The 14,342-nt window shown below is 39.8% G+C and overlaps 1 protein-coding gene across 1 annotated transcript in view; it reads right to left on the reverse strand.

The window, feature by feature from the left end:
• Positions 1-14,342, reverse strand: part of SLC7A9 (solute carrier family 7 member 9) — a 369,032-nt gene that overhangs the window by 126,987 nt on the left and 227,703 nt on the right. The window contains exon 9 of the mRNA XM_044081885.1: positions 4,192-4,288. Coding sequence (XP_043937820.1) covers positions 4,192-4,288 — 97 coding nt within the window. The remainder of the gene's footprint in view (positions 1-4,191; positions 4,289-14,342) is intronic.

Consider the following 14,342-nt stretch of genomic DNA (forward strand, 5'->3'; position numbering starts at 1 on the left):
TTTTCCATTTTTCCCATATGGTAGTTTGTGGGTACTTTGTTTTTTCCAAAGGGGATGACTATGCACTTATGCACTTTTTGGTATTTAGCTTGAGGCCATGATTTTGATACCAGGTATCCATCCCAGTGAGACCCTTTTGGAGGATGTCTGTGTCAGCCGGAGAGTCTATTATAGCCCCTAGTTTGCAGTCATTTGTGAACTTGGTCAGCCATAGTCCTCCTGTGCTTGCCTGTACCTCTGAGAAGTATATGCCGAACAGGAGGGGTCCTAAGACTGAGCCCTGGGGAATGCCACTTGTAACCGGTTTAGAGTCAGACCTAGCTCCCGCAACTCTCACCATGTGGGTTCTGTCCGTGAGCCAGTTGGCAACCCATCTTGTGACATAGGGATTTATGTTCAGGCTGGTGAGCTTGTCTATAATACCAGAATGGGGAATGGTGTCAAAGGCCTTTGCGAGGTCTAGGCAGGCTGCATGTACCACCTTTCCCTCGTCTATAGCCCTGGTAATGGTCTCAAAGAAGTCCACCAGGTTTAGAAGGCATGATCTGCCCTTAAAGCCGAACTGGGTAGGGTCCAGTGTTTGGAGGTTCCCAATGTCTGTTAATGAGTTCCATGATGATACGCTCCATAGCCTCGCAGACCAAGCTAGTCAAGCCTATAGGGTGATAGTTCCCAGGGTCTGTTGTGGCTCCACCTTTGTGGAGCAGAATAACCGTTGCTGTGTGCCACTCTATGGATACATAGCCTGTGGAGAGGCTGAGTTTGAACAGTGTGTTTAGGTGAGGGGTTAGTTCGTCTTTGAGCTTGTGTAGGATGCAGTCTGGGACACTGTCCGGTCCCATTGATGCTGTGTTTTTGGCTTTGGAGAGGGCTGTTTTAACCTGAGTGTCTGCGATTTCAGGGGCTCTACATTCTTCTGGTATGGGTATGGGCCTTTTTGGGGGTGAAGATTGCACTGAACCTGTATGCTAGGATGTTGGCAATATCGATCGGTTCAGTGTATTTTGTGCCATTCTGCACTAACTCTGAGCAGATCTGAGCACTGCCACTTAGATTCTTGAGATAGCTAAAGAATGCCTTGTGGTTATCTTTGGAGTCCTTGGCAATTTTTCTTTCGAAGCTCGCCTTGGATGATTTTATGAGGGATCATAGTTTCTTGCTGATACTGATCAGGGATGTCTTCCCTTCTTGGGATTTTACTCTTTTCTGTACTAGTTTCCTCCTTCTATTCTATAGCCTGTTTATGGCAGGGTTCCACCAGACTGGTTTCCTTTTCTTGGAGGAGTGAGTCTTGGTTTTGCTTGGGATAGCATGATCCATGCATTCTTGTAGGTGCCCGTAGAATGCATTAGTAAAGGATTTTGCAGCTTGGACAGCGTTATCCTTTAGCATGGGGGGCTTTGAAACTTTCCACCTCAGTGTTAAGTAACGTGAAGTTTGCTTTTGAAAAGTTTTTCATGGTGGTTTCCTTGTCCAGAGGTGGGGGCAGAATGTGGATATCCAAAGTGATTTGTTTATGGTCAGATCTAACCAGCGAGGGGTTGACCGGTGTGGAACACCAGTCGCCCATGTTGGTGATGACCAGGTCCAATATGTTGTCACATCTGGTGGGAGTGTTGACCAGTTGATCCAGGGCATTTGAGTTTATAAATTCTAGGAAATGTTGGGCAAGGGAGTTAGTACTTGAGTAGTTCTCCCAGTTAATGTTTGGGTAATTGAAATCACCCAATATTAGGGTGTTTGGTAGGACCTTTATGTTTCCCAGTGTTTCCACAAACGTGGAATGGAGGTCCTGGGACATGGTGGGTGATATGTAGCAAGCTACAATTTGAATTGCAGTTTTGCCCATTGTTAGTTGCACGTGGATGATCTCTGAAGCATTGTGCTGTGTACCTAACCTGGAGGTGTGGGTATCCTTGATGAATATGGATACGCCCCCGCCATTTGTATTTCGGTCCAGGTTCTGTGGCCAAAATGTATGGTATGTGTTGTAGCCTGGTAGTGCTGGGGTGCTCTCTGGAGCCTTAAACCAGGTTTATGTTACTGCACATATATCAATTTTCTCCATACTAAGGAGTGCCTCGAGTGCGTGCATTTTGAGGTTTAGACTTCTGGCATTGAGTAGCATTACCCTCAGTTTTTTGTTACTTGTCCTATTTATAGTGGTGGATTTGTCTTTTGAGCCTTGCCTAAAAAGGCACTATGGGGGTGGCAATAGCCATGGCCAGTATTCGAAAGCCTAAGGGTGACAGGTGCAAGCCATCTTTAGCAAAGCAGCGTGGCTTATTGAGCATGTCATCTCAGGTGGACTGACACTGGATTCCCTTTGAATGACACCAGAAACTTAGCCATTTGTTGAAATTGATAATTTTTTTCTTTATACTGTGGGTATCATTCTTGGTGAGGGCAGGATGCTACGCAGGGTCATACCAGCCTGGACTACATGATCAGAGAGCTCTTCCATGTCTTCCTTCATGTAGTTCAGGGAGGCACAGCTCAGGTCACCCACACCAGCATGGACAATGACAGAGTCGCACTTGTACCTGTTCCGGAGTGACCCGAGTGCCTGTGCCATGTGGCAGATCCCGGCACCCAACAGGCAGCTAACAGTAACCTTCTTCTTATTCAGCCTAGTGAGTTGGACGTCAGTGTGCCTGACTATAGAGTCACCTATTACTAGCATGTTGGGTATGTTATGTTGCCTTAAGGGCTGAGATTGTGTGGTACACTGGTTTTGTGAAGTATGTGTTTCATGGTTTGTGTTGGGGTGGTGGAGGTTGCTTGGATGTCTGCTTTGGAGGTCTCTGATGCTTTTGCAGATTTTTATTTAGGGCCTCCGATTATGTTATTGTGTATTTGTGTGTGGTTTTTGCCGGTGCTGGTTTAATGGGTCTATGTGAGACTGGTGGTGTGATGCAAGTATTTCCCTTCTCCTCTTGACTGTCTGATCTAATCTTGGGTTGAGAGAGCTTAGCCTCCAGTTTGGCTGTATAATTGCATCTTTCACATGTATTAGTGTTTGGTGGTAGGAGGAGAGGGTTGTCTGTGTACATGAGGCAGTTGTAACATTGCCTCAAAATGCCCAGATTCACCAGTTGGACTGGAGAGTACACCTGAAACTGCCCTTTGGACATGCCTGGATAGGTACAGTGAACTGTTTTACTGAATGGCTGGTAAGGTTGAAATCAAATAGAGAGCCTTGTCCTTCTGTATAGTATAGGGGGGGGGTCCAGTACTAGGGTTTAAGCTTTCTAACTGAATCTGGGTCAGTATCCCATCATTGTACTCCATGTACCTGGTTTAAAAAAAATGTGTGTTTCTTTTGGTTGTATTATTTATTCATTCACTCACTCACTCACTCACTCACTCACTCACTCACTCACTCACTCACTCACTCACTCACTCACTCACTCACTCACTCACTCATTCATTTTGTTTGTTAAAATGTTAAAATTATGTCAGTTTTTTTTCAGTTTCAAAGCTGCAAAACTGCCCTTACAGAGGGAGAATATTTGGTTAATCAAAATGTTTTCTCTTCAACAGTGAAAATGGTTTGCATCTCTTGCACCCGAAGAGAGAACATTATTCACCAAAAGAGAATGATAAAAAATAATAACAGTGTGGAGTATTAACAAAAGTTAAAGAATTTTTGTAGGCTAAGTATCCATATGTTCTAGTTTATGGAAAGCATTGCAGTGTAACTACTCCACTCCTATGCACACATGCAGAGAGTACAGAGCAAATTGTCATGCTATTTAGCCATGATTATGTCTCTTGCAGAACAAGACCTGCCATTTCTAATGCTATCCTGCCTGCAGCAGGTAGTCTGGTATAGGGTAATATAAGGAACGTATTACCATGACTTCCACTCTGCTGTATATTTGACTTATACCAAGTAGATAATTCCTTTGTGGAACTTCTTATGAGATCAGATTACTTACTTTTATGATTAGCTGCTTATGAATGATGTACACTGCATCTATGAAGATAAGAATCATGGCCTGAATGAAGTAGTTTGCATATGACAGACAGGAGCTGTTTTTCTGAACAAGAGTAAATTGTTAGGCAGGAAGACATGGTGAAACAAACATGCTTTTCACGACTCACTTTGTTATTACTTGTTGAAGGCTGCTTTGCCTGAATTTAGAAAGAACAGCATATCATCCAAGAATTGTTATTATACCTACTTACATTGAAAATGATAGCAGGAGATGGAGTGTAACGTTTTGCACTAAGGTAAGATAGGATCTTCACCAAATGACCTTCCCGGCCTGCTACAAATGCAATTCTAGAAGAAGAAAATATTTATTTTTAAAATTAAATCAATTATATTTGAAGATTTTAATGAAAGACTATATTGTTCATTGTCTGTGACACTTACTGTACAGTAAAACTTGTAGCCTTCTTATAGTCTGTCTTCAATCAGGAATGTGCACACAAGAGCAAAATCACAGCACTACTGATCTACTTACTTTCTGTAATACAGATGGTCTGGAACTGGGTATTTGTCTTGGATATCATCATATTGTTGTTTAATACAAGACAGTTAATTATTCAGAAGGATAACAGAAGGAACCACAGATGCTGCACCCACAATAAAAGCATAATTATGGTCAATCATTCATAATAAAGCTAGTTCAAAACACTAAGGGAGATGGTGAACACTGGCTTATGCTAATTTCATCTGAGTTTAGTAAATGTTTTATAAAGTTGCCATTGTCTCCATACTTGAACTTCATTGGCTCATTCATTCCCCAGGGGTGATAGCCATGCATCCCCAAACTGTTTAAGAGCCATCCAGCTCATTCATTCTCATTTAGGGTACTAATCAGCACATTAGTTCCTAGGTAAGAATCAAGTATTTAGGAGTGCACTAGTATACTGATCTTATGTAAGACCTGCTCCATCCCTCCTAACCCCTCCCTGTAAGCATCTGTCTTATTCATAATGGCTGCCTGTGAGGAGAATGATGTGTTCATGGATCAGCAGTGCATGTGCCACTGAACAGCCCAAGCCTGTCCTGGCCTCTTCCATGGGTACCTATTCTTCAATAGGTTTTGCCAGTGTGGTGGGCCATGCCACCTTCTTTTCCCTCATTATGGTTGAGCTAGTGCTAGCTGCCTGAGCTCATTTACCCTTGCTCAGCCTCTCAGGGCTTGCTCTGCTAATCAGACATGGGGGAACTGGGTTGCACTCAGGGCATCATCCCACTATGTTACAGGGCCATATTATCTGAGTTTGAGTTTTAAAACAAATATCAGTATTCTATATCAGTGCAAGGATGTTACTGCATTCTAGAGACTTTTCCATTGACTGAGATTTCCTCTTATAGGTTCATAGGTTCATAGGTAGGTACTAGGCTATTGGCCCTAGGGCCTATATATGCCTAGCCAAAGGTACCCTGGCTTTCGCCACCCAAGAAAATTATTTTCCTGTGCCACTGTCGAGCAGAGCCACAGAAGTGATCCCCGGGGTGAATTTCCTATCTCCCATCCAATCATCAAGATTTTTCTGGAACAGTGCTAATGAGGAGCTTTCTTTGATACAGATAGGTAGTTTGTTCCAGAGTATGGGAATTCTCTGGGACAGGAATCTAACCCTCCAGCATGTTCTGTTTATTGTGGTGATGAGGTTTAGGTCCCTAGAGCGTGTAGCTCATAGGGATTGGGATTTCTTTAAGTGGAGCATGTCTAAAAGCTCTGGGTTTGACATAGCTTTGTGTGTTAGGCAGAGATTGCCTCTGAGTAGGCGATATGCAATGGAGTAAAGCTGCAGTTTTTTGAGATGGTCTGCATAGGGCATCTCTTTGAGGCTGGTAATCCTCTTTGTGAGGTATTTCTGTGGCCTCTCCAGTTGTTGTAGATGTCTTGTGAGGTACATACCAAAAGGGGCATTCTCTATAATGGGTCTAATGAGTGACGAGTAGAGGGGAACAATGACCTCTTTTTTCCTGGATGAGAAGCCTTTTGTGATGAGGTGTGCCACATAGAAGGATTTCCTGACTACTGTGGCAATGTGATTATCAAAGGAGAGACTACTGTCCACCTGTGTGCCAAGGTCTCTTATCACACTTTCGGTGTTAAGTAGACTACCACCTATGTGGTAGTTCATGAGTACTGAGTTTTTACCAAAAGGAATGACAATGCACTTTTTGGCATTGAGCTTGAGGCCATGGCTTTGACACCAGGCATCTGTCTCAGCAAGGCCCTTTTGTAGGATGTCCACATTTTTTGGAATTTTGATTATGGCTCCTAGTTTGCAGTCATCTGCAAACTTCATTAGCCAAAGACCTTCTGTGTTGGCATGTACTTCAGAGAAGTAGATACCAAACAGGAGAGGACCCAGGACTGAACTCTGTGGTACTCCACTTGTCACTGGTCTGAAGCTGGATTTGGAGTCTGCTACTTTCACAGTGTGGGTTCTGTCAGTGAGCCAGTTGGCAACCCATCTTGTGACATAGGGATTTATACCTAGTTTAGTGAGTTTATCTATAATTCCAGAGTGGGGGATGGTGTCAACAGCCTTGGCGAGATCTAGATAGGCTGTGTGAACCACCTTACCCTCATCTACGGCTTTGGTGACTGCTTCAAAGAAGTCTGTCATGTTTAGGAGACATGATCTGCCTTTACAAAATCGAACTGGGTGGGGTCCTGAGTTTGGAGATTACCAATGTCATTGTTTATAAGTTCCATGATGATACGCTCCATAGCCTTGCAGACCAGGCTCATTAGGCTAATGGGGCGGTAGTTTCCGAGGTCTGTGGTGGCTCCCCCTTTGTGGAGTGAGATAACTGTCACTGTGCACCATTCAGTGGGCACATAGCCTGAGGTGAGGCTATGACTGAACATGGTACTTAGGTGGGGTGCCAGTTCATTCTGTAGTTCATGTAGAACACAGCCTGGGATGTCGTCAGGTCCCATGGATGCTGTGTTCTTGGCTTTGGATTGTGTGTTTTTTACCTGTGCATCTGTGATTACAGGAACGTTGCATTCTTCTGGTCTAGAGATGGGCCCTTTAGGGGATGACAGAGGGGTAAAGTTAGCACTGAACCTATCTGCCAGGATGTTGCCAATATCCGTTGGTTCTGTATATTTAGTGCCATTGTGCTGTAACTCAGAGCAGATCTGAGTGTTGCCATTGAGATTCTTGACATAGCTATAGAATACTTTGTGGTTGTCTTTAGAGTCAGTGGTGATTTTGTTTTCATAACTAGCTTTGGAGGATTTTATGAGGGATCTCAGCTTCTTACTGAAGCTGACCAGGGAGTTTCTCCAATCATGGGATTTTACTCTTTTTTGCAACAGTTTCTTTCTTCCGTTGTAGAGTTTGTTTATGGCAGGGGACCACCAGATTGGCTTCCTTTTTTTGGAGGATAGCATCTTGGTTCTGTTAGGGATTGCACGATCCATGCACTCATGTAAGTGCTTACAAAGTGCATTTGTGTAGGATACAGCAGTCATACCTCTATTGTCCATCAGCATGGGTGTCGTGAAGTTTGCCAAAATACTGTAAGAAACTTTTTGTAACCTCTAATTATACTGTGTTTAGGAGAAGTATCCGAAAGCTTGGTTGCTCACTTATGTTCAGAAAATAAAGATAGACTGCAGACTCTTAAGAATTTGATGATATGCCTCAGAAAATATTGAGGGCACAAATAGAATGCACTGAAAATACCTGTTCTGTGACACAGAAGGAAGAAGCCCTGATTTATGACACACATAACCCAGGGCTGTCTTGCAGTGACCTTGTTGCTGGAATTGTCACTTAGAAGGGTGATACTAAGTGATCAATTCAGACTTGATAATCTTGAGAAGAAAGGAATATTGGTTTGCTGAAGTACTGATACTTTACAGAAATTGATTATCATAGCAAGCAATGCAAAACACAATGACCAGTTTATGTTCATATCTTTAAATATATTGAATATGCAGTACTGTTCATGAGTGCTCTCAGGGCACAAATTTGTACATTTCAGGGAAGCCCACCTAGATCTTGGCAATTCTGGCACTCCTTACATGCATTTTTGTGAAGATTGAATTCTGAAACAGGATAGCTTTAAAATCTAATAATATATACTTGAACAGCGGTACTTCAGATGTTCAATTAAGCACATTACATAAAAGTAATCATTTGTTGGGAAGCAAACACATAGAGCATATATAGATTATGTAATATACGTTTATATATGTTAAGCTTGCAATTGATATGACTAGTTTAAAAAAAGCTAAACAAAGAGAAAATAGCTACTTTAAAAGATATAAAGTACAAGATATCCTGGATCAGATGACATTTACTGAAATTAGCAAATTACAAATGAGACAGGAAGAAGGCACTCATCTGCGACACTTACTTTTATTACATATGCACATTAATACAAATTAGTGACTATATATTAAATTAGTCACCCTTCTATGTGAAGTCTGCATGTCCTCCCCGCAGTCGAGTGGCGTCTGAAAGACATGCGTAGAATGGGCATGCCTTTGTTGAAGGTTGGGCGTTGAGCTGGCACCTCTGCACACGTAAAAAAAAAATCTACTGCCAATCATTAGTGGACCAGAATTCTGCTGTGGCGACCCCTAACCGGGAAAAGCCGAAAGAAGAACAACAACATATTAAATTAGTCACCAGTTACTGTACAGGTCTGTGTATACCAGATCATTCCCTGCACATCACATCTGGATAACCAAGTTTTTGTTACCATTAGGATGTTGCTAAGTTAAATGACCTATACCAGTTATGACCAAGGAAATTAATGGCACTATTCACAAGTTCAAGAAAGGAAAGGTCACAGCAGCTGGTGACAAATAGGTTATGTTGTAGGAAGTAGGATTTTGAAGAAGGACATTCTGACAACATTTCATGAAACAATATTACTATTTCAGTTATTCCTATATTACTGAGAATCTTAATGCATACACTTAATCATAACCAAAAGGCCATAATTTGTGATACTGTCATCCCATCATTAGTGAAATTTGATGCAAAATTTTATACACAGACTGGATCAAACCATCCCAGGTAGACCAAATAATGTCACCGTCTCTTTCTTATAACATTTTTTTGTCCTGCATTATGATAGTCTACATTAAAATTGTAGCCAGTGAATACAATAAAAATGTTATTAGCATTTACTCGATTTTGGAAGCTTAATTATATGTTTACATCTGTCTGTAAAATTCTGGTTGTATGAAGACCTGTTCAACTGTTTTTTTTTCTGAGAATGATAACTTCTAGTTGAGACATGATTTAATAATTTATATCAACTTGGAGGGAGGATTTATAAAGATTACCATGAGGCGTACACCTTCAGTAACCTTTCTGACTGAATTGGCAGCAAAAGCACTGTGGTAGGGCAGGCTATGAATTCAGTAAGGTTACTCAAGTGTACATCTCATGGTAACCTTTATGAATCCACCCTCTACATTAATATAATAATTGTTCTAAATGAACAATGATGATCCAGAAGGAAGCAGAATATAAGAAAATACCACTGTTGCTAGTGGGTCTTGATGCAGAGAAAGCTTCATTGTTTTTTTAATGTTGTCAAATGTTTGCCTCCCCTCCACAAAACCACATTGATCCATATCTATTAATTTTAGCATAATCTTTGCCATTCTTTTAGCCATTATAGACATAACTGCTTTATAATCATGGTTTAGAATCAGAATGGGCCTATATGAAGCTGGACCAGATGGGTCTTTACCATCATTAGTTATTACAGACACCACAGCTTCCTTCCAGGATGTTGGTGCTTCTTCTCCTTTTAAAATACTGTTAAACAAAACCTTCCACATCTTTATCACTTTCTTCCCTCCTAGCTTCCAAACTTCCACAGGAATACCATTTATTCCTGGAGACTTTCATGTAGATTGATTAATTATCACAATTTTAATCTTATCTCCTCCTATTCTACTGTAACTGTTAGTAATTGAGCCTCAACTACCTCTAATCTTGGCACATTTAATTCTTCCATAAACATTTCCATTTATACTTTTTTCTTGATTTCCACATTTCGCTGGTTTATATAGATTTCCATAAAATTTCCAAAATGTTTGTAGTACCTCTACAGGATCTCTGGTTATTTTCTAACCTTGGCAACAACCCTTTCTACTTTCTGTTGTATGAGCCGTTGTGCTAAAAGCTTTTGTGCTAGAGAGTTATTATCAAAAATCAGTTGCTTAACAGCATTATTTCTAAACACATACACATTATCTAGGTAGTCCTTATTTTCTGTTTAGCACTCTGCAGTTATGTCGTTTCTTATTCTGTGAGATTCCCCCTATTTCTGTAATACTTTAACCATTGTCAGTTCCTCTAAATAATTCTTGTTACTTCTTTTTCTTTTATTTCTACCCTATTGTTAAATTCTACTTTCATTTTATCCCTCTCCCTAGCTATATTTTCTGAAGAAATTTTTGTCTTCCCTAATAACTCCTAAATAATTTCCACTACCCATTCTTTAAATGTCTCAATGTTTAACAGACAAGTGGGGAAGCGTCAGTGTTTCATTTTTATTTCATTACCCTACATTTTTATTTTAGTTATAATTGGTGCATGATCTGAAATAATTATTGGATACATCTGTTCCAGTGAAATATAACTTCTGTCTAGCCTAGCCCAGTTTTTGCACCTTGGGGAATAATATGTAACCTCTCTGAGCTCCTACTACTGAATTCACATCTTCCATACTAAATATTTTCATACATTTCTTCAAAAATATACTGTTTTGTTATATTTTCCCTTCTAGGCCTCCCAGATACATCTTCAATGTTGCAAATCAAATTCCAGCCTCCATCTATACGTAATATTCTCTGCTGAAAGCTGATTATTTCTCCCAAAATTTGCTTAAGCTACTTCTCCCTTGCTAGTAGTCCCATATGAACAAAATCTACAATTATTATCTTTTTTCACTCCTTCTATCACTATTGGAGCTTCTCTAGCAATTAATATAAGTACTCCTCTTTTCCTTTGTCCCTAGTATTCTGCCAATTACCCATCTTGGAATCCTTTCATTATCAAAGTCACATGTTCAGTTCTTCCCAAATGTGTGCCATGCAGCATTGCGATTTGCTCTCTGCATTTCTTAACATAATTACATTTTTCTTCTTTTTTGCCTATACCTGTGAGACCATTCATATTCCAAGATAATATGGAAAGTGCAGCTATTATAATATGAAGTCATTATTCCCTCGAACAAAACTCAAAAAACTTGTAGAACAGTCCTAATACCACCACAGCAACTGCTACTCAAATAATGGATAAAAATGGATACATCAAATTCACATAGTTAACTGCTTTTGTCCCTCCAATAATGTGACTTCATCATAACAAACCAAATACATTTTGAACCAGTCTTAAAAAGACCTCCTTACATCGCCTGATTGAGTTCAATCAATGAATATACACATCTATTTAAAGATCTTTTACATAAAAAAAAAATCCCTGCTTAAAGGGATACAACAGGATGGTGTCTGAAGATGAGATTTTTCTGGCAGATTGCGATAAGTTGACTGATATATTTTTGGCGATCTGATGAAGGCACTCTAGCTGAAAGCACTTATCGGGACAGATTTAGTAGCTCTCTATTTGATATTTTAATGTGTACTTCCCAAAGTTGTTTTATTCATCTATATTAAAGTTTGTTTTAGCAGGTTCTTTGAATAGACCGTGGTGGTAACTGCATATTTTTTACTTATTTTCTACATTTTCCATTTGGTTACCTTCAGCAGTTTTAAGTGTTTTTGTCTACTTAACTTGTAGATGAGGTACAGGGGGGAAGTGTTATCAAAGAGGAACAAGGGTTTATATTGCCCCTTACTTAGTGAATGTGAGATATGATCTAGGAATGCAGGAAGAATAGATCCTATTCATATTATGGTTATGACTTTTACTGTTGGATTACTCTGACAATGGGAACATTTTGAAAAAAAAATGTACATTTTTTTCCTGCTATGGGGATGTAATGGATATGTTAGGATTTAAACCCCACATGTTTTTTAGAAGAGGAAAGACTATTAAGAATTTTTTAGAGGGTAGGGAAGTTTCCCAAAGTGTCTTGTCCAGTAAAAGCTGAGGTACCTTTAAATATGGCTCTTGTCCACAATGTCCACATATTCTAGTGAATTAGATCATGATGGTGAATGCAATTTATGTTAAGGCATTGTTTCACTGTACATGTAACTCTAGTGCGCTAGTTTACCTGACTAAACGCCAGTTGTGTTGTGACTTTTATGGGAAAAACATTGAGAAAGCTTAAAGACCGCATATATGAACATATATATGACATTAATCACAAAAAACAACAATGCTTTATCTAAACATATTCAGAAAAATCCTACTCATTATTTTCTTTTCATGGGAATTGACAAGATTGGAAAAATCCATGCTGTGACCTGTGGAAGGATTTATTAGAATACAGAGAAATGTGCTGGCAGATTAAATGAAATGCTTCTAACAAGCCAGACATTTAACTGTCACAAAATTTAACATCTCAGTAGCCTTTGTTATATAGGTAATATCCTGCCAAGGATATAATGGCTGGACAGCTTCCAATGCTTCAGGGCACCTTCCATGTGCCCAAACTATTAAGCAGCTCAAGCTAAGCTGACTAATAGACACATTTGGGCATGAAGCCCTTCAGAGCTCTCCTGACAGCAGACAGAGGGAGGCTGAGCCCTGGAAGGACAATGCTAGGAATAACAAAATAATAAATGTGTATACCCTGGCATACAAAAACACCAAAAACAATGGGGATGGAAGGAGGGAGTGGTTACTACAACAGTGATCTTTCAGACATCTACTGTTATGGTAAGTTTAATTTGTACAATTGTACTATGTTCTTCATATTGATCACTGCAGCAGTAGCCTTTATTATATGGGTAGATTACTATTGGTAATTATATTTGGGAGGTGGAAGTGGAAGGGTCCAGGAGCCCCTGGAGAATAGTTCTAGCAAAGTTTGTACTGGACCTAGAGAAGGAATCAAGCTTATAGTGCTTTGTAAAAGTATGTAGAGGACAAAGTAGCAGCTTCTAGAATACTTCTAGAATCCAACACTTTACAAAAAGCCATATATGAAGACAAGATCATAGGAGAGTGGGCTGTGACCCTGCCTGGAATAGATCTGTTAGGGTGAATAAAACAAAACGTAATAACCTGATACAGTCATTTGGAAATAATTTGCTTTGACACAGGTTGTCCCTTCATCTTACTCCACAAGAAATGAACAACTGATCTAAAGATCTGAAAGATTTAGTTCTGTCAAGATAGTACCTGAGTTGTCTGTGGACATCTAAGGTATGGAGTATCCTTTCTCCATCATTTTTTACTTTCAGAAGAAAAATTAAATATACTTATTTAATGTAAAAGCAATCACCACGTAAGCATACTGACGGTGGACTTCTGTATTTTTTTTTCATTTTTCTGCTAATTTTGCATACTCTGAAGTCCTTTAGCTGTCCAGGAGAGTTATTTGGATCTTTGTCATTTTTTTACTTTCAGGAAAGAAAATGGAGTGAGATGGATAATTTGGCTTAAAGTTAATTTGGATACCAATGTAGGTATAAAGGAAGGATTAGCTCCATACCTCTCAACTGTTCCTGATTTTCAGGGATGTCCCTGATTTTGACTCAAATTTTAACTCTGTCCCTCTTAATCCCTCCTACAACTAGTGACTTTTGGAGGAAAGGTGGTGAATTACACTTAAAGAATAATGACAATAATTAAGAGTTATAAACTTCTTTTACTTCAGTAAATGTGTATTAATTCCTATGCTCTGATTCTGTCAATGTTTCAAGTTAATAGCACTAATATTTTAAAAGTGTCCCTGATTGTCCCTGATTTTTTCTTGACTTGTCCCTGATTCTGTTGAAATTTGTCCCCAATTGGTGGAGAGGTCTGATTAGCTATCAAAGAAACTCTGTCACCAGTGGAAAATGAGATAGGTGTTGACTCACCATAAGAACTTGCAACTCAAATGCTCTTCTTGAAGAGGTCAGAGCAATTCATGAAACTGTTAGACATGTTAAGAACCTCAATTCAACCAGATTAGCTGATTCAAATGGGGCAGCTGGTAGCTTCTCTAACACAGAATTATGATCCCAAGGTGAAGCCACCAGTTTTCTAGGAGGCCTCTTATGTAGAACCCCTTTCAGGAACATTTTGATATTGAGACTGGAATCAAAGAGGAGGCCCCATGAGCAGACATGCTGAAACAGCCAATAAATGACCTTGACAGAGGAATAAGAAAGGCCATATGATTGTAACTCACAAATATTGTAAAACAAGAGAGCAACTAGCCCTATATGGGTGCTCATTACGTTGCTGGCACCAACTAGAAAATC

This window comes from Protopterus annectens, chromosome 8.part1 (genome assembly GCF_019279795.1).
Source record: "Protopterus annectens isolate FY-2018-M chromosome 8.part1, PAN1.0, whole genome shotgun sequence".
NCBI classification, from domain to species: Eukaryota; Metazoa; Chordata; order Ceratodontiformes; family Protopteridae; genus Protopterus; species Protopterus annectens.